Source organism: Podarcis gaigeae (assembly GCF_964106915.1).
Source record: "Podarcis gaigeae genome assembly, chromosome: 18".
NCBI classification, from domain to species: Eukaryota; Metazoa; Chordata; class Lepidosauria; order Squamata; family Lacertidae; genus Podarcis; species Podarcis gaigeae.
In genome coordinates, this window is record NC_139696.1 from 4,413,896 (window position 1) to 4,439,629 (window position 25,734).

The window sequence follows — 25,734 nt, forward strand, 5'->3', positions numbered from 1 at the left end:
CGGCAAGGCGGGTCTCGAGGGAGAGGAATCGTTCGCGAAGAGGGACGGCGAGGGGGCGGGGCGATTAGATGGACAAGTGCGGCAGCCAATAGATGGAAGGGGCCGCCTGCTTTGGTCGGGCGACGCCTCTCGCCTGAGGGGCGCCGAGGTTGTCACGTACGCAGAGCAAAGGGGCAGCAGCAGCTTCGACCAATCGGGGCCCCACTTTCACGGGGTGCCGTCTAATGAGAACGCGAGGTTTCCAAACGGACACGTGTGCGGACCAATCACAGTCCAAGTTGGCCCGTTGTCTCCGCTCCAGCGCCCGTACGTCTGACGTCACAGTCAACATCAACGGGTGCCGGGGAAGGACAATAGGCTGAAAGAGGCGGTGTTATTACAATTCGAGGCAGCTGTTTGGAAATGTGCTTTTTTTCACCGAAGGTTTTGAAACCGATTAAAAAAATAAAAGTGTGTCGCATTTCCAAATGCACAATCCCGAGGGAATAAAGTGTGTGTGTGTGTGGGGGGGGTTTAATAAAAAATGACCAGAGATCAGCCTGAAAAGGGCTTTAAAATTAGTTTGCTCTTTTAATGGATTTGATGGTCCAATAAAGCCTCCATGTTTAGGAGCAGTGTACCTTTGCAAAAGCTATGATTTTCCCAGTAGTGATGTATGGAAGTGAGAGCTGGACCATAAAGAAGGCTGATCGCCGAAGAATGGATGCTTTGAATTATGATGCTTGATGGGACTCTTGAGAGTCCCATGGACTGCAAGAAGATCAAACCTCTCCATTCGGAAGGAAATCAGCCCTGAGTGCTCATGGGAAGGACAGATCCTGAAGCTGAGGCTCCAAGACTTTGGCCACCTGAGGAGAAGAGAAGACTCCCTGGAAAAGACCCCGATGTTGGGAAAGATGGAGGGCACAAGGAGAAGTGAACGACAGAGGACGAGATGGTGGGACAGTGTTCTCAAAGCTGCCAGCATGAGTCTGACCAAACTGGGGGAGGCAGTGGAAGACAGGAGGGCCTGGCGTGCTCTGGTCCAGGGGGTCACCAAGAGGCGGACATGACTAAACAACCACCTTTGCACACCAATGACAAAGGGACACGACCACTTCCTAAAGCAGATCCCGTTCCAACTGCCTGTCCATCCAGATGTTACTACTTGCCAGATGGGGGAGTTGTGTAGCCCAAACTATCTGGATAACCAGTTTGGGGCAGAAAGCGGCTCCGGTGCTTTTCAAATGCTTTGATCACTTTCCAGAAATCTCAAATATAATAATTTATACCCCTCCCACCTGGCTGAGTTTCCCCAGCCACTCTAGGCGGCTCAAAAAGCACCTTAGGCCCCATCTACACCATACAGTGGTACCTCAGGTTACAGACGCTTCAGGTTACAGACTCCGCTAACCCAGAAATAGTACCTCGGGTTAAGAACTTTGCTTCAGGATGAGAACAGAAATCGGGCAGCGGCGGCGCACCGGCAGCAGGAGGCCCCATTAGCTAAAGTGGTGCCTCAGGTTAAGAACAGTTTCAGGTTAAGAACGGACCTCCAGAGCGAATTAAGTTCCTAACCCGAGGTACCACTGTATTGTTAAAAGCAGTATCACAGTCATGGCTCCCTCCCCCCTCCGCAACCTAGGAACTGTATTTTGTTCAGTGTGGTGTGAATTGTTAGTCAATATTCCTCTCTCAGCTCGTCTGATGATGCTTGTGAACCTACGCACATGGAGTCTGAACTGGTACTGGATGACCAGGAACAAAAACCTTGCGGGTGTAGCGCATACCTCAGTGAAAATGTCGACCCAGTTTGCAGTAGCCATGGAAAAAGGCAAATTCCACGATAGGAAAGGAATCGGAAACAAAACAGTAGTTATCAAGAATGCCATCGTAAAAATCTTTGGTGCAACCACATTTGGAATAGAGCATGCGGTTCTGGTTCTGGCCTTGCCTAAATGTATCGTTTTGAGGAACTGAAAATAAGAGTCACGGACGTCCGATGAAGCTGAATGCTGAAAGATTCAGGACAGGCAAACGGAAGGACTTCTTCATGCAATGCATATGTAAAACACTGCATTTTCCCTCCTCCTGTGTCAGGTATTGGCAGCCACCAAATTAGGTGGCTGTAAAGGGATGCGGTCTAAACCACAGAGCCTAGGACTTGCCGATCAGAAGGTCGGCGGTTTGAATCTCCGCAATGACGGGGGAGCTCCCGTTGCTTGGTCCCTGCTCCTGCCAACCTAGCAGTTTGAAAGCACGTCCAAGTGCAAGTAGATAAATAGGTACCACTCTGGCGGGAAGGTAAACGGCGTTTCTGTGCGCTGCTCTGGTTCGCCAGAAGCGGCTTAGTCCTGCTGGCCACATGACCTGGAAGCTGTACGCCGGCTCCCTCGGCCAGTAAAGCGAGATGAGCGCCGCAACCCCAGAGTCGGTCACGACTGGACCTAATGGTCAGGAGTCCCTTTACCTGTAAAAGACACAAAACCCAGGCTGCACTGTGGCAACGCTGCCGTCCAACACCACGCTTCCTTTCAAAGTCCATTTTATTAAATAGTTTCAAAAAACTAGGAGAAAAAACAAACTAAAAAAGAAATCGCCCACACCTTGATGCTTAAAAAAAGCCCCCCCGCCCCACCTTCCCTGATTCCACAAAACCATCATTTTCAAAATTTCATTTTGTGTTTGTTTGTTTTTTTGCAGGAGGACTGCCACCCCGTTCCAGAACATCCCTCTGTAGGTTTTCGAAACTGCACAGCCACCAAGCAAACTCCAAGAAAGGCTGGGGGGGGGGGGTGAGCACGCAGGTGGATGGGAAAACATCACCTAGCGGGGGGGGGGGGGGGAGAGGGTGTCAAATGCTACAGGAAGCAGGCGGTGTGCTCGCGCCACCCAGTGGCACCAGGTGACACTGCAGGGTCAACCTAGGAGAGGAGACTTTTCGATCTGGACTTAACGTGGCCGATGAGACTGCAAAAATATTATCCCCCCCCAACCCATGCAACTAGAGAGCCCTTACTAAGAATCCCCTCCCCACAAATTAACATGGCCTAATAAAATAAAATAAACAGGCCCTTCCTCCAAAACCTCACCCACCCTCAATGCTCCGCAAAGGACTTATTACAAGTTCCTCTCACCCCTTTTTCTGCAGTCTTTCTTAACCGGGAGCAGAAGATGCCGCTGGATTAGGCCACGGCTTGGTGGGAACGAACGCACCATCCCCTCTCCTGTCCCTCCCAGCTTCTCCTTTTCTTAAAAAACAAACAAACCGACGACACGCACACACACAAAAAAACCACGCACAGCATTTTAAGCCAAATTGTAGATTTGCCAACCCTCCCTGCACACAGGCAACCCAACCCACCCCACCCCCAGTTCCAGCAGAAGCAGTGTCTCCCTTTTGAGGTAGAGTTTTTTTTCCTTTCTTTCTGTTTCGCGTCTCAGGGCCAGAGATGGTTTTTTTTTTTGCTTTGTTTCCGAGTCTCAGCCGGGTGGCGTCCTGGGTTCAAGTAAAAGTGTCAAGATAGTTTATTGCTACTATCGGGAGCAGCAGCAGCAGGAGGCAGCGGTGGAGGGAAGGGGGCAGAAAGGGCGAGCGGAGAAAAAGAGGGGGCTGACGAGAGTGGTGGGGAGGGGGAGGTGTCCCTCGTCAAGACTCCTCATTGCCGGAATCGTCTTCGTCGCCGTAGCAGCTGTTGACCTCGTCGTCCATCTCGTCGTCTTCGTAATAGTCGTCGTAGAAGAGGTCCGAGCCCTCGTCCGGCGCGGGAGTCTTGGTCTTGACGCAGTACTCCGCCAGCGTCGTCGGGACCTTGACTTGGTCGCGCTCCGCATCCACCTTAGTTCCGAGGACCTGTTTCCTAGTTGGGCGATAAAAGAAATTCGTTTGCGACAGGGATTCGGACGGCAGAAGAGCATTAAGGGGGGATTGGCTGCTGGCTCTGTGGGATGTATCATCACTGAAGCAGTCAAATGCAACGTTTCCTGTTGCCTAGAGTGGACAGGGGACGTGGGGGGCGCTGTGGGTTAAACCACAGAGCCTAGGACTTGCCGATCAGAAGGTTGGCCGTTCAAATCCCCGCAATGACGGGGTGAGCTCCCGTTGTTCTGTACCAGCTCCTGCCAACCTAGCAGTTCAAAAGCAGGTCAAAGTGCAAGTAGATAAATAGGTACCGCTCCGGCAGGAAGGGAAACGGCATTTCCATGCGCTGCTCTGATTCGCCAGAAGTAGCTTAGTCCTGCTGGCCACATGACCCAGAAGCTGTACGCCGGCTCCCTCGGCCAGTAAAGCGAGATGAGCGCCGCAACCCCAGAGTCGGCCACGACTGGACCTACTGTATTTTTCGCTCCATAGGACGCGCTTTTTCCCCTCCAAAAATGAAGGGGAAATCTGTGTGCGTCCTATGGTGCGAGTGCAGGCTTTCGCTGAAGCCTGGAGAGCGAGAGGCATCGGTGCGCACCGACCCCTCTCGCTCTCCAGGCTTCAGGAAGCTATCCGCAAGCCTTGCAAGCCCGGCGGGAGTTCCCACGGGCTCACAAGGCTTGCGGGCAGCAGCCTGCAGCCCCAGCAAGTGTCCGCAAGCCTTGCGCGCCTGGCGGGAGGTCCCGCCGAGCGCGCGAGGCTTGGGGCAACAGCCTGTTGCCTGAAGCACAGGGAGCCCTCCGGAGGGCTCCCCGTACTTGGGCGAGTGTCTGCAAGGCTTGCGTGCCCGGCAGGAGCTCCCGTCGGGCCGCGAGGCTTGGGGCGGCAGCCTGTTGCCCGAAGCACAGGGAGCCCTCCGGAGGGCTCCCTGTACTTGGGCGAGTGTCTGCAAGCCTTGCGCGCCCGGCAGGAGCTCCCGCCGGGCGCGCGAGGCTTGGGGCGGCAGCCTGCGAAGGAGAGGCGCTGCGCAGAGAGAGAGAAGGCGCAGCGCCCCGTCAGCAACGCGCCTGTCCAGCGAAGCCGGAGTTCCTTCTCCAGCTTCGCTGAAGGGCGCTGCCCCTTCGCCCTCTCTGCACAGCACCTCTCCTGCGAAGGAGAGGCGATGCGCAGAGAGTGAGAGAAGGTGCAGCGCCCTTTGAGCAACGCGCTTGTCCAGCGAAGCCGGAGGAGGAACAGAAGGGTCTCCTTCTGTTCCTTCTCCAGGTTCGCTGAAGGGCGCTGCCCCTTCTCCCTCTCTGCACAGCACCTCTCCTGTGAAGGAGGGGCGCTGGGCAGAGAGAGAGAAGGCGCAGTGCCCCTTCAGGGACGCGTCTGTCCTGGCTTCTGCTTTAGCCCTGCGCAGCCTCTTTGGGCAGGGGGAGCCTTCATCCCGCTGCCCTGAAGAGTCTTGGTGCGGTTACCCCAGAAGCCAGAACAGCCACACGGTATCCCAGAAGCCAGATCCCTCTTGCTGTTCTGGCTTCTGGGGTTCAGAATAATTTTTTCTTCTTTTCCGTCTCCCAAAATTAGGTGCGCCCTATCGTCCGGTGCGCCCTATGGTGCGAAAAATACGGTAATAGTCAGGGGTCCCTTTACCTTTATCTAGAGTGGACATACAGGGGAATGTTGCTCCAAAGAGGGAGGACTTCCTGTCATACGTGCTCTGGATCCTCTTTCCCCTGCTGACCAGGCTGGAGCTTGCAGGCTGGAATCATTCTGGGCGTTTTTCAGGAGGTTACTGAGAAAACTGGAGCTTGCCCTCACAAGGAGAGTGACCAGGATAATGAGGGGCCTAGGATGCAGGTGGGGGACCTCACCCTGGCTCTTACAATATAGGAAGAACCATCTGGATGCGGCCAATGACCCATCTAGTTCACCATGCTCTTTTCACAGTGGCCAACCAGATGCCTGTGGCCAGTGTTAGAAACTGAGATATGAAAGTGAGGAGCTCAATAGCACCTTAAACATAGGTTGTGGGTGCAACAACGGTATTTCTAATAATAATAGCAGCAATAATAATAATAATAATTATAATAATAATAATAATATTTTTTATACCCCGCCCTCCCCAGCCAAGGCCGGCTCAGAGTGGCTGACAAGCAATAATAAAAACAAGTTGAATGATTACAACTTAAAAACAAAATTAAAATACAACATTAAAATAATGAAACATTAAAATATTAAAATGTAGCCTCATCGCAGGAGGAGAAGGAAAGGAAAAAAGAAAGAGAGGGAGGGAATCAAACTGATTCTAAGCCAAAGGCCAGGCGGAACAACTCTGTCTTACAGGCCCTGCGGAAAGAAATCAGATCCCGCAGGGCCCTGGTCTCATGAGACAGAGCGTTCCACCAGGCCGGGGCCAGTGCTGAAAAGGCCCTGGTTCTGGTTGAAGCTAATCTAACTTCCTTAGGGCCCGGGACCACTAGGGTGTTGTTATTTATGGACCTTGAGGCTCTCCATGGGGGATACCGGGAGAGGCGGTCCCGTAGGTACGAGGGTCCTAGGCCGTGAAGGGCTTTAAAGGTCAAAAGCAGCACCTTAAATTTCTAGGGGCTTTCCTCACCAACCTGATGATGTCTGTGTATTCCTGATCCTTGCCTTGGCTCTCCTTCCACTTCCTGTACATCACAGAAGCATCGACGTTGGCCGGAGAGAATGTGTTGGGTTCGTTGAGCAGCGAGATCACGCTGAGGAGAATCGTCCTGCGGGTGGGGGGGGAAGGAAAAGCAAATGACAAGGTGAGGGCGGAAGAGGCGGCAGGAACTCACCGGTGTCGAGTTATAGGAAAGATGGAGACCTTAATGGCAGATTGTGCCCATCTGATCAGCCACTGTGAACAGCCACTGCTTTCGCCCGAGTCAACAGGGCCAGAAATTAGCCCAGAGCATTCTGCTACTAGTGTGGGTCCAGTTCCGACGACGTGGAGATTTCTGGGGGCCAGGTTAGCACCCAGTTTCAAAATCTCTGCCTCAGACCATAGTTAATACAGCCGAAGCTTGGTTATCGTATGGGACGCGGGTGGCGCTGTGGTCTAAACCACAGAGCCTAGGACTTGCCAATCAGAAGGTCGGCGGTTCGAATCCCCGCGATGACGGGGTGAGCTCCCGTTGCTCGGTCCCTGCTCCTGATAACCTAGCAGTTTGAAAGCACCTCAAAGTGCAAGTAGATAAATAGGTACCGCTCCAGCGGGAAGGCAAACGGCGTTTCCGTGCGCTGCTCTGGTTCGCCGGAAGCAGCTTAGTCCTGCTGGCCACAGGACCCGGAGGCTGTACGCCGGCTCCCTCAGCCAGTAAAGCGAGATGAGCGCCGCAACCCCAGAGTCAGTTATCAAACGGTTTAGTTGCTGAACAAATCGGCTCCCAAACGCCGCAAACCCAGAAATAAGTGTTCCGGTTTGCAAACCTTTTTCGGAAGCCGAACCTCTGAGTGCAGGAAGCTCCTGCAGCCAACCAAAAGCCGTGCCTCCCGGAACGTATAAAGTTTGATAACCAAGGTACAGCTGTACCATTTTTCCAGTGGGTGTGATTCTCCTCCTTGCATGCTGGGACCAGTGAATTGTTGTAAGAGCAAGCTACAGTCAAGCAAGGCAGTTGAGATCATAGAACTGTAGCGTTGGAAGGGAACCCAAATGTCATCTAGACCAGTGTTTCCCAACCTTGGGCCTCCAGCTGTTTTTGGACTACAACTCCCATCATCCCTAGCTAGCAAGACCAGTGGTCAGGGATGATGGGAATTGTAGTTCAAAAACAGCTGGAGGCCCAAGGTTGGGAATTCTAGACCAACTCCCTGGTGAATAGACATTCTATTGTGGCCATTGTAACCTAGGTTTAAGGCGCCATTGGGCACCTAGCTTATACCTCTGTGTTTCTAACACTGAACCGGACTCAAAGGTTCCGATGGAAGCCAGAATCCTTGATTCATAAAGGTTCCAAAATATCTAAACAGAACCCCAGAGTCCTTTAAATTCAGCAAATGATGGGCGTCGAGGGAACATTCCAGCCAAGTAATGCACACGACGGATAGTTTACTCTTTATTGTCGAAGACAAACGCAGTCGGTTCTACAGCTACACACCCCAATCTGGCGCCTGGGCATAATGCAAAATCAGAGGCAGCCAATCAAGAGCCACGATACGGTTGACGGGTAGAGGTTCAACAACTCCCAAGTCAGAGGAATATGGGCACCAGCTGCGGAAATATCCACCGGATTTCCCTGCCTCCCTGCTAAGTAAATGTAAAGGGACCCCTGACTATTAGGTCCAGTCGTGACCGACTCTGGGGTTGCGGCGCTCATCTCGCTTTATTGGCCGAGGGAGCCGGCGTACAGCTTCCGGGTCATGTGGCCAGCAGGACTAAGCCGCTTCTGGCGAACCAGAACAGCACACAGAAATGCCGTTTATCTTCCTGCCGGAGCGGTACCCATTTATCTACTTGCACTTTGACGTGCTTTCAAACTGCTAGGTGGGCAGGAGCAGGGACCGAGCAACAGGAGCTCACCCCGTCATCGTGGGGATTCGAACCGCTGACCTTCTGATCGGCAAGTCCTAGGCTCTGTGGTTTAACCCACAGCGCCACCTGCGTCCCTGCTAGGCAAGCTTAAATTCAGTCAATTCAATCAGTCCACCTGTAGATGTGACTGCTTCACTTTGCCCGTGATGGGAGGGCTGGGCAATCTTACGACGACAGACTAGGGACAGCGTAAGTGCAGCTCAGGCCTCACCTCACGTTCTGCGTGGGATTCCATCTTTCCGAAGGCAGCTCTCCACTCTGCGGGTCATCCACCGGAGGGTGTAGAATGGAAATGCAAACGTCCCCGGTCTGAAAGATGGATATACCATTATTTTTTCCATGTATGAGACCACCCCTATGGTTTTGAACTCCGAATTAAGAAATTGATATTTTAAACATCAAAACTCTGACCGTTTTTTTGAAGAAAGTTGGCCAAAGTTGTTTGCAGAGGTCGTCCAAAGTTAGGTATACAGTGGTACCTCTAGTTGCTGACTTAATCCATTTCAGGGTGCCGTTCGCACCCCGAAAAGTCCGCAACTAGAGTGCGTCTTCCAGGCACGGGCACAAAAATAGCTTCTGCGCATGCGGCGAACCCGGAAGTCAACACTTCTGGGCTTGCTGCATTCATAACCCGAAAGTCTGTAAGAAGAGCGGAATGCAACACGAGGTATGACCATAGCTGTCAACTTACAGATTTGAAAATAAGGGACCAGCAGCCTCGAAAATAAGGGATCAGCAGCCAAAATAAGGGATTTTCCAAGCACAGGTATGTTCAACTTCTGAGCCCCTCCGAGCCAAAGGCAGAAAGCCCAGCCAGCAGCCAAACGAAGCCTCAAGCGGTGGTTCCCACAGCGCAGCAACTCAGCAAAGGGGTTGCAGCAAGGAAAACCACCGTCACCTCTCCGCTGGGAAGCGCTGAGCAAAGGCGAGTCCCCAGGCAACAAGGCCGATTGGATCGGCACAAGGCATGCAAGCTCCAGCCGCCCCCAGTCGTTCTTAGACTCCTTATTGGGTGAGCAACGCAGCCAAGCAACACAGTTGGAGCCTCCCTCCTCCCTGGCCGGCAGAGAGGGAGGGAGAGGAGCTGCTTCCTTTGAAACCCAGGGAATTTAAGGGACATCATCAATAAGGGACAGCAGCGGGACATGGGACTTTCCCGCCAAATAAGGGACGGTTGACAGCTATGGGTATGACTGTATAAGATGACCCCCAATTTTTGACTGAAAAAAAAAAGCAAATAAATAAATAAATAAATAAATCTTCTTATATGTTGAAAAAAAGTCTGTGTTTTTGTGTGTGTCCGTTGTGGGGGGCAGACGGAGTCTTTTGCCCACATTCCAGGGCATCCCAGCAAGGCACACCAGCTCAACTTCCATGTCCCAGTGTGCCACCATACCTCGTATATGTTTGGATGCCACATTTTGGTCAGGAAACGGAAGGTGGGTGGTGAATAAGGGTAGTCAATAGGGAATCGGAGACGAGCCTGCGGAGAACAGAGAACGGGAGAGGTGTCAGCGTTGGGGAAGCAGCAATGAACAAGTAGGTTAGAATTGCAATTGGCCTGCCCTGCACCCAACTGTACCAGTTGCCAATGGGTTTCTAGGCACAATTCAAAATGCTGGCACACATTCTACTCATGTAAAAACACCAGGCAGGCCCCACAAATAACCCAGAGATGCATTTTATATACTGTATTTTTTGTACATGAAGTTACCGATTTTTTTGCTCTATAAGACTCCCTTTTTACCTCCTAAAAAGTAAGGGGAAATGTGTGTGCGTCTTATGGAGCGAATGCAGGCTGCGCAGCTATGCCAGAAGCCAGAACAGCAAGAGGGATTGCTGCTTTCACTGCGCAGCGATCCCTCTTGCTGTCCTGGCTTCTGAGATTCAGAATATTTGTTTTCTTGTTTCCCTCCTCCAAAAACTAGGTGCGTCTTGTGGTCTGGTGCGTCTTATAGAGCGAAAAATACGGTGAAAGGACACTCTGATTAAAAGACGCTGATTCCCAGGCCGTCCGCAGGCCGGATTTAGAAGGCGAGTGGGCTGGATCCGGCCCCTGGGCCTTAGTTTGCCTACCCATCCTCTACGCGCTTGCAACTGGACCTGCCCCAGTAGCAAATTGCTAATTTTTAGACGCTGCAACCAAGTGCAAACGAATGTGAAATTCACCACACAGTCGTGCCAAAAGTTTCCAGGCACTTTCGAACGTTCCATGACATCACAGCAACTCGGCCAATGGCTGGGGAAGCCTCCTGGACATGTGGCACTTCCCAGACCCAAGACCCGTCCCCTCCTCTCATAGGCAGTCCCGTTTGTGTTGTGAGCAGAGCTGAGTCACACATGGCAACCAACTTCCTCCGAAGCTGCGCTGGCATTTGGAGGTTTCGAGGCTCGCCCGGGTTTGCCTCGGCCGGGATAGAGCATGAGACCTGCCCGGGCTCGTCGGGAGCTCTTTCCCTGCGCCAAACAAGACCCACCACCGGGCAACCAAGCTTTTGCTGATTTTCAGAAAGAGACAAGAGAAAGCTCATGCCATAAAAGCGCTGAGCTGCAGAATGTTGCCAGACACAAATAGGAGAGCCCAGAGGGTCTGGCTAGGACTGGGAGGCCGTAGTTCAAATGCCCACTAGGCCACAAAGCTCTTGGGCCAAGCACGGCCTCTCAGCCCTGCCAACCTCACAGGGCTGTTGTGAGGCTCAAAATCGAGGCGAGCCATGCACAGCTCCTTGGAGCAGGGGAATAATAATGATAATTAATAATAATTTATTATTTGTACCCCGCCCATCTGGCTGGGTTTCCCCAGCCACTCTGGGCGGCTTCCAACAAAGATGAAAGATACACTAAAATGTCACATATTAAAAACTTCCCTGAACAGGGCTGCCTTCAGATGTCTTCTGAATGTCAGGTAGATGTTTATCGCTTTGACATCTGATGGGAGGGCGTTCCACAGGGCGGGCGCCACTACCGAGAAGGCCCTCTGCCTGGTTCCCTGTAACATGGTCTCTCGCAGTGAGGGAACCGCCAGAAGGCCCTCGGAGCTGGACCTCAGTGTCCGGGCAGAACGATGGGGGTGGAGACGCTCCTTCAGATATACTGGACCGAGGCCGTTTAGGGCTTTAAAGGTCAGCACCAACACTTTGAATTGTGCTCGGAAATGTACTGGGAGCCAATGTAGCTCTTTCAAGACCGGTGTTATATGGTCTCGGTGCCCGCTCCCAGTCACCAGTCTAGCTGCTGCATTCTGGATTAGTTGTAGTTTCCGGGTCACCTTCAAAGGTAGCCCCACGTAGAGCGCAAACTAAGGCCCAGGGGCCGGATCCGGCCCAATCGCCTTCTAAATCCGGCCCACGGATGGACCGGGAATCTGCGTATTTTTACATGAGGCACCTCTGGGTTATTTCTTAATAATAATAATAATAATAATAATAATAATAATAATAATAATAATTTATTTATACCCTGCCCATCTGGCTGGGCTTCCCCAGCCACTCTGAGCGGCTTCCAACAAAACATTAAAATACAATAGTCCATCAAACATTCAAAGCTTCCCTAAACAGGGCCTTCAGATGTCTTCTAAAAGTCTGATAGTTGTTTTTCTCTTTTACATCTAACAGGAGGGCATTCCACAGGGCAGGTGCCACCACCGAGAAGGCCCTCCCAGAAGGCCTTAATTCGACCTCCGGAACCAATTAAGTTCTTAACCCGAGGTACCACTGTACATGAAAAAATATGTTAAGTCCTTCCTTTGATCTGTCCTAAATTCCCCAGCATTCAGCTTCACTGAATGTCCACACTTTCTAGTGTTACGGAGAGGGAGAACTTTCTCTTCTGGCTTTCCCCAATGTCATGCATCACTTTAGAAATGTCGTTCTCGCTTTTCCAAAGTCCCAAATGCTGCAACCTTTCCCATAGGGAAGGTATGTTTCGTCATCAGACCTGGAGCATTCCCTCTGGGGGAAGGGAGGCCGATAGAAATGCAGCCATCTGGAAAAAACGGTGCCTCTCCGAGAACAAATTGTGTTATTCTGCTAACCTTCTCCTCTGTTTGATTTTTGTCTGCGTGGCTTTCCCCGCATTGTTCTGCGCAGGGGGTCATGTGACACAGCAAGCGACCAATGGGATTCGACCTGAATTACAAAGCTGAGTATCTTTTATTTATCTCATTCCAGCAATGGTGGAACTGCCTTCAAAGTACGGATGGGTGAACCTGCCCATTTTTGTTTAAGTCAGCAATGTCTAGGCAACACGATGACCATAAGGGTAAAGGTAAAGGGACCCCTGACCATTAGGTCCAGTCGTGGCCGACTCTGGGGCTGCGGCGCTCATCTCGCTTTATTGGCCGAGGGAGCCGGCGTACAGCTTCCGGTCATGTGGCCAGAAGGACTAAGCCGCTTCTGGCAAACCAGAGCAGCGCACGGAAATGACGTTTACCTTCCCGCCGGAGCGGTACCTATTTATCTACTTGCACTTTGACGTGCTTTCAAACTGCTAGGTGGGCAGGAGCAGGGACTGAGCAATGGGAGCTCACCCCGGTCCATCGTGGGGATTCGAACCGCCGACCTTCTGATTGGCAAGTCCTAGGCTCTGTGGTTTAACCCACAGCGCCACCCGCGTCCCTATGTCGTAAGGTAGCTTGCCAATACCATGTAAATAACTTTGCTAGGAACTCTTCAACAATGGCATGCGAGGATTCCTGGAAGGAAACCATGCAAAACTCCAACAGGCTTTCTTCTGAGCCGCAGGCATAGGACTGAAACTCATATTAGTGTTGCTTGATATTGTCGTCTACGCGACGAAACAAGAGACGTCATCCCCATATGCTGGTGTCATCCGGTGGCGAGCCCTAGGGCTTGGGTTTTAGGAGATCTGCCAAGATACAAGAACACCCAAGCACCTGATCTCAGCCAACTCCCAATCTGACTCAGACAGGTTCGTCGGGTAAGAGGCAAAAAAGGCCAGATGGGCAGGAACCTCAAAGTTGCAAAACAGGCTCATAAACCGACCCAAAGCAGATTCCCGGGCCAAAACTGGCTCAGAGGAAGCAGTTCATTTGTTTATTTCCTGTGGATCCCAATGACCTACTAAACGTATACCCAGGAAGAAGAAAAAACAAGCCTCTGCCCAATTTTTGGCAAGGGGTGAATTAAAGGTAGAGGTAAAGGGACCAGTGACCATTAGGTCCAGTCGTGACTGACGATGGGGTTGTGGCGCTCATCTTGCTTTATTGGCCGAGGGAGCCGGCGTACAGCTTCCGGGTCATGTGGCCAGCAGGACTAAGCCGCTTCTGGCGAACCAGAGCAGCGCACGGAAATGCTGTTTACTTTCCCGCCGGATCGGTACCTATTTATCTACTTGCACTTTGACGTGCTTTCGAACTGCTAGGTGGGCAGGAGCAGGGACCGAACAACGGGAGCTCACCCCGTCATTGTGGGGATTCGAACCGCCGACCTTCTGATCGGCAAGTCCTAGGCTCTGTGGTTTAACCCACAGCGCCACCCGCATCCCTAGGGGTGAATTACTCCAGACCTCATTGCCATGCTGGTGAAAATAAAATAGGAAGACGCAAAAGAATTGCCCAAGTCAGTTACCACTTGGGTGAAGCAGGGAGATGTATTCATATTTCCATTATTACTGGGAAGAACGGTTCCACTTTTGAGGGAAAGAGAAGATCAGGGGATTGGAGGAAATCATTTATTTATTTATTTATTAGCTGTGTATACACCCTTCATCATAAGGTCTCAGAGCAGTTTGCAGAATAAAATACAGGATAAAACAACAACAACACACAACACACCCTTCCCACAGACACATTTAATAGGCTGTAGAACACTCTTTCCCAAACCTGGGTCTCCAGTTGTTTTTGGATTACACCTCCCATCATCCCTAGCTAGCAAGGCCAGTGGTCAGGGATGATGGGAACTGTAGTCCACCAAATACAGCTGGAGACCCAAGGAAATGGGGAAATAGTATTATTTGAATACTTGGAATGAGATAAACACTAAAACCCCTGGTGTTACTGACTGACTAGAACGACAATGTCAAAGACTGAGAGAAGTCCAGCTTTTGCAGCAAATCAATGCGCTTTAAAAACATAATCTGTCACAGGAAAAAAAATGCCACGAACAAGAGAAAGAAGCTGAGTGTTTATTTGGCCTATACCGGGGTGCCCAAACTTTTTTCAACTTTTTTCAAAGAGGGCCAGATTTGATGTTGACCCTTTTTTAGGATTGAAGTTGTTGAGCTTTTTTTAAAATAATTTTTATTTTTCATCATCAACCTTTATTACAGTCCAGAGACCCAGAAAATCGTTACAAAGCAATACACAATTCAGACAGCCTACCTCCAGGTTAAAGCATCTCGTTCAGAATATTGGGATCATTGGTTCTTGCAACCACCGATAAAAACTTGGCCACTGCTGATGTTCTAGCCTTTGTCCGGTCTGTCAACCCCCCCCCCCCCAACTGTATTACAGTGGTGCCCCGCAAGACGAACGCCTCGCAAGACGGAAAACCCGCTAGACGAAAGGGTTTTCCGTTTTGGAGGCGCTTCGCAAAACGAATTTCCCTATGGGCTTGCTTCGCAAGACGAAATGTCTTGCGAGTTCCTGCGGGTTTTATCCCCTTACCCCCCCTTTTCCTAAGCCGCTAACCCGCTTATCAGCTGATCCGCTAAAAGCCGCTAAACCGCTAATCCACTAAGCTGTCAATGGGCTTGCTTCGCAAGACAAAAAAACCGCTATACGAAGAGCCTCACGGAACGGATTAATTTCGTCTTGCGAGGCACCACTGTACCTGGGTTATGAAGGCGCCCTAAAGACGTTAAAGCAAAGATTATGGGATAATGCACACAGGGACTTGCGATCCTGATCACACACAGTCTTTAGTCCACTGGCAGTAGGAGTACAATATGGGCATGTCTTTAATTAACATCTTAAAAACCTGACAGTACCAAATTATTATTTTTTTTTGGGGGGGGGGAATTTTACCCAAGGAAATAAATTGCCACAGGGGCCAGACTTTGGACATGCCTGGCCTATACGTTCCTTTCTTTTATTTTATTTTCCTGCAGGAGTTTTGCACTGAGCTACTTATGAGTAAACCTGTAAGCTACTACGTCTGCACGTGGGAGAAGCAATCCCGTTTGGTAGGGGTTTTCGAGTAAGTTTTTATGCGAAAGATGTTGATGGAGAAAATCAGGGTTTTATAAATATGTGGCTTTGCGAATCGTTTTTAAAACGAGTTCTAAGCAGTGTTTATTAATTCCTGTCTTCTCTTTTTTTTCCTGTAGAAAAGGCCCCTGAGTAAGGCCTTTAGGGGATGAATCATGCTGGGACACTAACAAAAAGCAATGACTCTTCAGGAACAGTGAAACGGATCTTCTTTTTTGGCGTTGCCATGGGGTACTTCCTGTTATATACCTATTATTTAGGTCACCTTGGAAGGCGAGAAAACCAGGCTTCGCAGCACATCCCTGAGCACCCCAAGGACTGCTTATTATTAGAATTTGAAATACTCAGAATAGGAATTCACAGAAACATACTTGGCAGGGATCCATGCCCTAGATTGGCAGCCCCAAAGTTTGTTTACCTCTATACTGGCACGCTTTATAGTTCCTACACTTAATATATTTCCCATCTGTATATTCACTTCACAGCGTGTGGCTATTTATAACACTGTTCATATTTAGACATTTCTATATTTACCTTTACTTTTTTTATATTTACCTTTCCTGCCTTGACTTGACCACAGTGATCCATGCGTCAGTCACCTCCAGGCTTGACTACTGTAATTCGCTCTAGGCGGGGCTGCCCTTGAAGCTGTCCCAGAAACTCCAGCGGGTGCAGAATGCTGCCGCGAGGCTCCTCACAGGGTTTCTGCCATGGGAGCATATTCACCCAGTGCTTTTCCAGCTGCACTGGCTCCCGGTGGAGTACAGGGCCAGATTTAAGGTGCTGGTTTTGACTTTTAAAGCCCTTCATGGCCTAGGACCCTCGTACCTACGGGACCGCCTCTCCCGGTATGCCCCACGGAGAGCCTCAAGGTCCATAAATAGCAACACCCTAGTGGTCCCGGGCCCTAAGGAACTTAGATTAGCTTCAACCAGAGCCAGGGCCTTTTCAACACTGGCTCCGGCCTGGTGGAACGCTCTGTCTCTTGAGACCAGGGCCCTGCGGGATCTGATCTCTTTCCGCAGAGCCTTTAAGACAGAGTTGTTCCACCTGGCCTTTGGCTCAGAATCAGTTTGATTCCCTCTCCCTCTTTCTTTTTCCTTTCTCCTCCTATGAAGAGATCGCTCCCTAATTGTTTTAATGTTGTATTTTAATCTTTTAAATTGTATTTTAATCAACTTGTTTTTATTATTGGTTGTCAGCTGCCCTGAGCCCGGTCTTGGCTGGGGAGGGTGGGGAAAAAATAAATTATTATTATTATTGTTGTTGTTGTTTACCGTTCTACTTACATATTTCAGTGGGCCTTCAATACTGGTTAAACAACTAGCTCTGCTTCCCTGAAATCTCTTTTATAACCGTTTTTACATACAGTTTTAAAGAAAAAAATAAAAGGTTGGTGCTTTTACTGCGAAATCGCTTCAAGGTGGTTCGTGAGAAGTTGCTCGCAAACGGAACAAAATAAATAAAATAAAACCAATTCTGCTCCTTTGTTGTTTTTAATGGCGAGGGTTAATGTTTGTTTATTTTTAATGAATATTTTCATACACTCCCTGGAAGGCTCACAGGGTGGGAAAACAGCCTAGGATGTTTTAATCATGTGCATAAAATAGATCTCCTATTTATGCAATCAAATCTGTACTTACGTGCTTCCTGTTTGGATATTTACGTGCCTATTCATTTATGGGGATAACCGACACTCCTGTTTAGCTATGTCTACACCTAGTTCAAGAGATATCACCTTGCCAAGAAAGGTCCGTATAGTTCAAGCTATGGTTTTCCCAGTAGTGATGTATGGAAGTGAGAGCTGGACCATAAAGAAGGCTGATTGCCGAAGAACTGATGCTTTTGAATTCTGGTGCTGGAGGAGACTCTGGAGAGTCCCATGGACTGCAAGAAGATCAAACCTCTCCATTCTGAAGGAAATCAGCCCTGAGTGCTCACTGGAAGGACAGATCCTGAAGCTGAGATCTCCAAGACTTTGGCCACCTCATGAGAAGAGAAGACTCCCTGGAAAAGACCCTGATGCTGGGAAAGATGGAGGGCACAAGGAGAAGGGGACGACAGAGGACAAGATGGTGGGACAGTGTTATCGAAGCTACCAGCATGAGTTTGACCAAACTGCGGGAGGCAGTGGAAGACAGGAGGGCCTGGCGTTCTCTGGTCCAGGGGGTCACGAAGAGGCGGACACGACTAAACAACAACAATACCTAGTTCAGTGTCACAGGAAGAAGCGTGTTTCTGTATGCCACTTGCTGGGAAAGGAGATTCCGACTCAACACCAGGAAGAAATTCCTAGTGGTAAAAGCTGGAACATTAGTGGACTCTCCCTCATTGGGTGTTTTTAAAGCAGATTCCTGCATTGCAGAGGGGTCAGACTAGATGAACCGCGGGGTCCCTTCCAATTCTACAGTTCTATGCATCACAAGTGGGGAGAGTTCATGTTGCTCTCAGGTCCTGCTGGGGAGCATCTGGGTGGTGAATATGAGGACAGGAAGCTGGACTAAAAAGGACCAATTGTCTGATCCTGAAAGCCTCTTACAAATTTCGTTTTTACTTCTACGTACCTACAGAGTCATTCAGGATGTGTTGACTCAGAGGTAAGTCTACAGGGCAGCCTTCCAGGAAAGCAGGCAGAGGACTGCAACCTTAGCACTTAAGATGTTTTAAAATTACCGTATTTCTCTCTCTCTATAAGACGCACCTAGTTTTTGGAGGAGGAAAACAAGAAAAAAAATATTCTGAATCTCAGAAGCCAGAACAGCAAGAGGCATCGCTGCGCGGTGAAAGCAGCAATCCCTCTTGCTGTTCTGGCTTCCGGGATAGCTGCGCAGCCTGCATTCGCTCCATAAGACGCACACACATTTCCCCTTACTTTTTAGGAGGGAAGAAGTGAGTCTTATAGAGCAAAAAATACGGTAATCTCTGTCAACACTGGGCACTGCTGTGGAACACTGGGTTTTCTCAAGTTCAAGATTTTGGTACTAACTCATAAGGCCCTATGGAACATGGGTGGCGGTGTGGGTTAAGCCACAGAGCATAGGGCTTGCCGATCCGAAGATCGGTGGTTCGAATCCCCGCAATGACGGGGTGAGCTCCCGTTGCTCGGTCCCTACTCCCGCCAACCTAGCAGTTCAAAAGCACGTCAAAGTGCAAGTAGATAAATAGGTACCGTTCCGGCAGGAAGGTAAACGGCGTTTCCGTGCGCTGCTCTGGTTTTGCCAGTTGTGGCTTAGTCCTGCTGGCCACATGACCCGGAAGCTGTACGCCGGCTCCCTCGGCCAGTAAAGCGAGATGAGCGCCGCAACCCCAGAGTCGTCTGCAACTGGACAAAATGGTCAGGGGTAGGCCCTGCGCACCTCACGACCAGGTTACTTGAGAAACCACACTATTATGTGAAAACGGCAGCCCTACGAGAAGAGCCCATTATCTGAGCTCTGTCTCGCGAGAAGTGGCACACGCTCTGATTATCTCCCGCTCAGACTACTGCCATGCGCTCTACGTGGGGCTACCTTTGAAGGTGACCCGGAAACTGCAACTAATCCAGAATGTGGCTGCCGGACCGGTGACTGCAACCGACCGCTGGGACCATATAACACCAGCCCTAAAAGACATTGGTTTCCAGTCTGTTTCTGAGTCCTATTCAAAGTGCTGGTGCAAACCTTTAGTGTCCTAAACAGCCTCGATCCTGTAGTCTCCATCCCCACAATAAAATATTTGCAGGGGACGGGACCCCACAAAATTGATGGGCATTCCCATTCAAATGGTTTGTGTGCGCACTGTGTCATGTGATTTATTATGCAGGGAGGAGCTTACCTGGGCCCCTGCAATTTTTTATTCAAGTTAGCACCCCCAACCTCCATTGGACACAGGGTTTGAAATTAGCAGGGCGCCAGGCGTATTTTGCACCTAAAGACCCTCCGTTTGCGAGCACCTCCCAAAGTCTGGGTGCCATTTTTTGCGCCTGGCTGACGCTCAAAGATTACTGAAATGTATGTGCTTTGAAGCCTTGACGTATATGTTAAGAAGCTAGAATTTTGCTGGGCAAAAATTGGAAATTACAAGAAGTACCAACAGTGGAAGAATGGCAGATGAAGATAATGGACTTTTGGGAGCTAGCCGACCTGACCAGAAGAGTCTGCGACCAGGAGAAGGAGGAGTATCAAGAGGAATGGAAGAAATTTAAAGACTATGGAATTAAATATGTTAAGATAACTTAAATAGAAATGCTTTGGAGTAACAGATTGGCCTAGGAATTAAATATGTGAAATCGTATAATACCATGGATAGAAGTCAAAATGAAAAGAAAGCAGTTGATTGAACAAGTAAATTTTATATGAAAATAGTGCTGGAAAACTGCTACAATGAGTTATATGGAAACTTAGCCAGGGGGATTTGTGGAAGTCACCCAACAATGATAACAAAAATGAGATTGTAATAGTTAAGATAAATGTTTTTCTTTTTTATATTGTAATGTTTTTTTCCCTTTTTTGTTGTTATATTTGTTATAATATTGGAAAATCAATAAAAAAATTGGGGGGGGGGGGAGTGTTGCTGACCTCCCCACCCCTGCCCCAAATGGTGACTAGATATTCTGTTTTGGTGTCCAAAGCCCAGGTCCTAGGAGCCATTTGGCTCCTAGCTTTTCTAACACTGCTTGGACACTGAGGTCCACACCCCAGGGTCTTCTGGCAGTTCCCACACTGCGAGGTTGGGGGTAACCAGGCGAAGGGCCTTCTCGGTGGTGGCGCCAGCCCTACGGAATACCCTTCCATCAGATGTCAAACAGATAAGCAACTATACAACATTTAGAAGACACCTGAAAGCAGCCCTGGATAGGGAAGTTTTTAATGTTTGCTGTTTTATTATGTTTTTATATTGTGTTGAAGCTGCCACCCAGGCAGATGAGTCAAGGCGGGTGGGTAAATAATTATTACGACCTGCAATTTCCGGAAACAATTAAACACCTTTTTGTTTTGGCAGGCTTTTCCAGCTGGGTGAAAAGGTCTCTGACCTAGGTGCCCTTTTGTGTAGTTTTCAAACCTGTGGCTCCTGGCTGTTGTTGTTGTTTTGTTTACTGTTTTTAAAGCTACCGCATTTTTCGCCCTATAGGACGCACTTTTCCCCCTCCAAAAATGAAGGGGAATTGTGTGTGCGTCCTAAATGCATCTCCCGATGTGGTTTGGAGGCTGACGGCGGGGGGAGACGCGTGCTTCTCCCCGCTGCCTGCCCCGCAAGCTCCGGGGACAGCTGGGAGGCGCAGCGCGTCCTCCCGCTGTCCCCGGACCTGATCTGCAGGCGGGTGGCGGGAGAAGAGCGCTTCTCCCCGCTGCCGGCCCCACAAGCGCCTGGGGGGGAAATAAATTTTTTTTCTTTATTTCCCCCCCAAAAAAACTTGGTGCGTCCTATGGGCCGGTGCGTCCTATGGGGCGAAAAATACGGTATTTTTAGTTGTCTTTATGGCATGCCTGCGAATCGCCTTGACACCCATGTAAAAGGAAATTTATAAATAACAGCAATAAAATACACTTGCAGTGCAATGTCATGCATACTGACTCGGATAAGAATTATCAAGCATTTCCGTTTAGTGTACACACATTATTTGCATATATTTATAAGGTTGCAGCTGGGGGCGTGGGAATCATATGCAGAGCCGACCCAGTAAAATGATGCTAACCCTGAATTAAGTTCATCACGACTTAACCTGATTTCAGTGAGTATACACCAAGGTGGCTTCAGCCAGATACAGGCTCACTGAAATTAATCGAGCTAAATTAGCCGTGTTCGTTAATTTCAATAGCTTTGACTGATGTTGGATACAACCCACAGTTAGTTTTACATGGAGAGTCACACCCTCGAGTCAGTTCATCACGGCTAACTCGAGACCATTTATTTCAGCAGGTCTACTCTTGAGAATGACTTGGCCATATTAAGTTTAATGGTTCTACTCAACAGTATGACTATACCCTTAAAATTGCCGTCCTATTAAGTCCTACCCCAAGCAGACCCAATTAACTTCGGCCAATTATTTTCAAATGGTCTCCTCCAAGTGTAGTCTAGTTGGACAAAGCCCTAAGTTTAGAATTTATTCGGAGCTTCACTTGTAAATTTCAATAAGGAAAGGTTACAACACCTGATTTATTTACTTTTCAAGTTTAGGAAGAAGGTGAGCAAGAGGAGAGATGACTCAAGATTGTAAAAAAATTTGCATGGCATTGAGGAAGTAGACAGATATTTTTTCCCTCCTCCTAATGCTAGAACTCCAATGAAACTGAAGAGTTGGAAGATTCAGGAGAGACAAGAAGTAATAATAATAATAATAATAATAATAATAATAATAACTGTGTACCCAGCCCATGTGGCTGGGCCTCCCCAGCCACTCTGGGCGGCTTCCAACGAAGATTAAAAATACATTAAAATGTCACACATTGAAAACTTACCCGAACAGGGCAACATATATAGTTGCCCACATTTTGGCTCAAAAGGATAGTATAAAATTATTAACAGCAGCAATGAAAAGCTCATCAGTCCTGAATACAGTCATGTTCAGATCTTATCTGCAATATTCAGATCTTAAAAAATCTGTACACTTACATCAAGCCAAACCTTTAATATGAAAATGTAAACTCAGGAGGGTATAAATGTTATCTTTCTTCACTTTTAAAAAGTCCATCCTAGGTTTTTGGCAGTACGCAAGGAGGGGAAAAAACATTTTAGAACTCCTACTTACTTCTAAAGGTAAAGGGACCCCTGACCATTAGGTCCAGTCGTGGCCGACTCTGGGGTTGCGGCGCTCATCTCACTTTACTGGCCGAGGGAGCCGGCGTACAGCTTCAGAATCATGCGGCCAGCAGGACTAAGCCGCTTCCGGCGAACCAGAGCAGCGCACGGAAACGCCGTTTACCTTCCCGCCGGAGCGGTACCTATTGATCTACTTGCACTTTGACGTGCTTTCGAACTGCTAGGTTGGCAGGAGCTGGGACCGAGCAACGGGAGCTCACCCAGTCATTGTGGGGATTCGAACCGCCGACCTTCTGATTGGCAAGTCCTAGGCTCTGTGGTTTAACCCACAGCACCACCCACTTATAAGTAGGACTTATTCACCCACCAGATAGTAAACCCACGGAACGCGCTCCTGCGGAAGACAGCGGTGGTCGCAGACTCGGAGGGTTTTAAAAGACGACTGGACAAATTCATAGAGGAATTACAATGCCTCATGGCTATGCTCTACATCTGCAGTTGAGGCAGTATGGTTCTGAACGCCGTGTGTTGGGAACTGCAAGTGTTGCTGTTGTGTTTGTGGTCTTCCCAAAACGGGCACCTGGTTGCTCATTGTAAAAACAGAATGCTTAAATTAGATGGGACATTAGCTCTGCTAAGTCACGCCATTCTTCTGTTGCTCATAATTCTGATTTCAATGGCTCTCTGCTCTGAACATGACTAATACTGGACACAACTCTTAGGTTAGAGATAATTTTAAGACCACTGCTTTCAAAAGGCTTAGTATAATGTAGGTTGGATACCGCCTTAAGCTATTTACTGCCTTCGTTTTAAACGGAGGAGGGGAGAGAAAGGAAAAGAAGTTTATTCTCTTGTTACAAGGATGGAAATGATTCCCTCTTGCCCCTGTTTCAAGGCAAAGGGTTGTATCTCCAGGTCCTACTTCAGAGTAGAGCCAAATCAGTCACGGGAATGGGGGTGGATCCTGAAAACACAGCGTAAAGAGGGGTGTCACGTGTCCAGAAACTTGTCTAAACTCCAGCAACGTCCATTAATCACAATGGCTTCACTCTGGGTACATATTGTCTTACGCCAAAGCAGGCCCACTGAAGTCACCCTTGTTCTTTAATTTCAACGGGTCTACTCTGGAGCAGAACTAACACTGGGTACGACTTTTCCATCACAGCAGACTAGCTGAAGTCCATGGGCCCCAAAGCCAACCACGTCCTTTTACTTTCAATGGGTCTCCTCTGGTGTAGGACGAACACTGGCTAAAACCCGCCCCGCTTTAGCGCAGACCCAGTTGAGGACAGTGGTCCTAAGTTAGCCACAACTGCAATGGGAGCATTAAGGCAAAACTTAATACTCCAGAGTAGCCCACCAAGCCATGCCCATTCATTACTCCGGAGTAGGGTTACAAATCATCCTGCTCCAGAGTGGAACCACTGAAATTAAGGGACACATGCCAGCCATATCCTTTTACTTTCGGTGGGTCTCCTCTGGAGTAAAACTCGCCCTGTTGTAGAGCAGAAACTCTTGGAAGCCAAAGGACCCAAATCAGCCATGTCCTTTTAGTTTAAAGTGGGTTTCCTCTAGAGCAGGATTAACACTTGCCCGGCTTTAGAGTAGACCCACTTCGAAGCCAAAGGACCTGAATCAGTCACATCCTTCTACTTTAAAGTGGCTTTCCTCTAGAGTAGGACTAACACCCTGCTTCACAGTAGACCCTCTTGGATGCCAAACCAGCCACATCCTTCTACTTGCAGTGAGTCTCCTCTGGATCGGGACTAATACTCGCCCTGCTTTAGAGTAGACCCAAATCCGCCACATCCTTTTCCTTTCAGTGGGTCTCCTCTGGAGTAAAACTTACCCTGCTTCAGAGAAGACCCTCTTAGAGGCCAAAGGACCCAAACCAGCCACTTCCTTCTACTTTCAGTGGGTTTCCTCTGGAGTAAAAATCTCCCTGCCTCAAAGCAGACCCTCTTGGAGGCCAAAGGACCCAACCCAGCCACTTCCTTCTACTTTCAGCGAGTCTCCTCTGGTTCAAGACTAACACTCGCCCTGCTTTAGAGTAGACCCAAATCCACCGCATCCTTTTCTTTTAGGTGGGTCTCCTCTGGTGTAGGACTAACCCGCCCTGCTTCAGAGTAGACTCACTTCAAAGCCAAAGGACCCAACCCAGCCACTTCCTTCTACTTTCGGTAGGTCTCCTCTGGAGTAAAACTCGCCCTGCCTCAAAGGAGGGCAAAGGACCCAAACCAGCCACTTCCTTCTACTTTCAGTGGGTCTCCTCTGGAGTAAAACTCGCCTTACCTCAAAGCAGACCCTCTTGGAGGCCGAAGGACCCAAATCAACCACTTCCTTCTACTTTCAGTGGGTCTCCTCTGGAGTAAAACTCTCCCTGCCTCAAAGGAGGCCAAAGGACCCAAATCAGCCACTTCCTTCTACTTTCAGTGGGTCTCCTCTGGAGTAAAACTCGCCCTGCTTCAGAATAGACCCTCTTGGAGGCCAAAGGACCCGACCCAGCCACTTCCTTCTACTGTACTTTAAAGCGGGTCTCCTTTGGAGTAGGGCCCAACCCCCGTGTGTGTTTCCACCCGCGACCCCCAACCACGCCCCCGCGCCGTCTCACCTTGAAGTAGCCCCCCTCGTAGTGGGTGTTGGGGGGCCCGAAGATGGCCACCTCCCAGTTGTAGAGGTCCCCCTCGTCCACCAGGCTGACGCGGAAACCCTCCACGGGCTCCTCCTGGAGCCCCTTCAGCTCCAGCAGCAGCGCCTTCTGCGAGCTGGGCACAGACGGCCGCGCCATGGTCGTTGGGGCGGGTAGGCCTCGGGTGAAGCCGGGGGCTCGCGTGAGCGGCGAGGCCGGGGGAGAGGAGGAGCGTGGCGGGGAGGGGAGGGGGGAAAGGGCGGCGGGCGGAGGGAAGGCGCGCGCGGAGGGAGAAGGCCGCTGCGGACCCGAAAGAGCGCCGCGGAGGGGCTCGAGCCACTGGAACGGCGTCGGCGACGACAACAACAGAGAGAGCGCGCGCGGGGCCGCTTGGGAGGCGTAGTTCCTCCCCTGGCGGCGGCGGCGGCGACACGCCCTCGTCTCCGCCCATCACGCGCGGCTACCAATGAGCGGCGTCTCTGGAAGCGGGAAGAGGGCGGGACCGGAGGGTGAGGACTGCATTTCCCAGGAGGCTTTGCGAGGAGCGCCTTCCGCATGTATTGAACACACAAAAATAAGTAGGGAAGTGCCTTGTGAATTTCTCTCCTATCTATCTGTGTGTTTAATTACCCACATATTTTCAATGGCTGTTTTAAATCTGTTTTGTTTTTTACGGGCGGTTTCAATGCTTTTTGTAAACTGCTTTTGAGGGTTTTTTTTTTTTTTGCCTTTTTGGAATCAAGAGGTATATAAATTGCATGAAATGGAATTATTATTATTATTATTATTATCTTATCATCATCATCATCATT

General features: G+C 49.6%; 2 protein-coding genes across 2 annotated transcripts in view; both read right to left on the minus strand.

Moving 5' to 3' along the window:
• MADCAM1 (mucosal vascular addressin cell adhesion molecule 1) overlaps nucleotides 1-25,734 on the minus strand; it is a 113,277-nt gene that overhangs the window by 63,201 nt on the left and 24,342 nt on the right. The gene's annotated exons all lie outside the window — the stretch shown is intronic.
• Nucleotides 2,508-25,315, minus strand: CDC34 (cell division cycle 34, ubiquitin conjugating enzyme). The gene is made up of 5 exons (XM_083720763.1): nucleotides 24,905-25,315; nucleotides 9,784-9,870; nucleotides 8,599-8,696; nucleotides 6,448-6,582; nucleotides 2,508-3,839 (listed from the first exon to the last, which is right to left on the minus strand). The coding sequence occupies exons 1-5, from the start codon at nucleotides 25,079-25,081 to the stop codon at nucleotides 3,629-3,631; spliced, it is 708 nt and encodes a 235-aa protein (XP_083576889.1). The 5' UTR covers nucleotides 25,082-25,315; the 3' UTR covers nucleotides 2,508-3,628.

Excerpts from the sequence above, each read along its gene's own strand:
- CDC34 (XM_083720763.1), bottom strand. The coding sequence starts at position 25,081 with ATGGCGCGGCCGTCTGTGCCCAGCTCGCAGAAGGCGCTGCTGCTGGAG. Across the intron at positions 8,697-9,783 it reads GGCATCCAAACATATACGAG|ACCGGGGACGTTTGCATTTC; the intron begins GTATGGTGGCAC and ends TCCATCTTTCAG. Across the intron at positions 3,840-6,447 it reads GAATACACAGACATCATCAG|GAAACAGGTCCTCGGAACTA; the intron begins GTTGGTGAGGAA and ends TCGCCCAACTAG.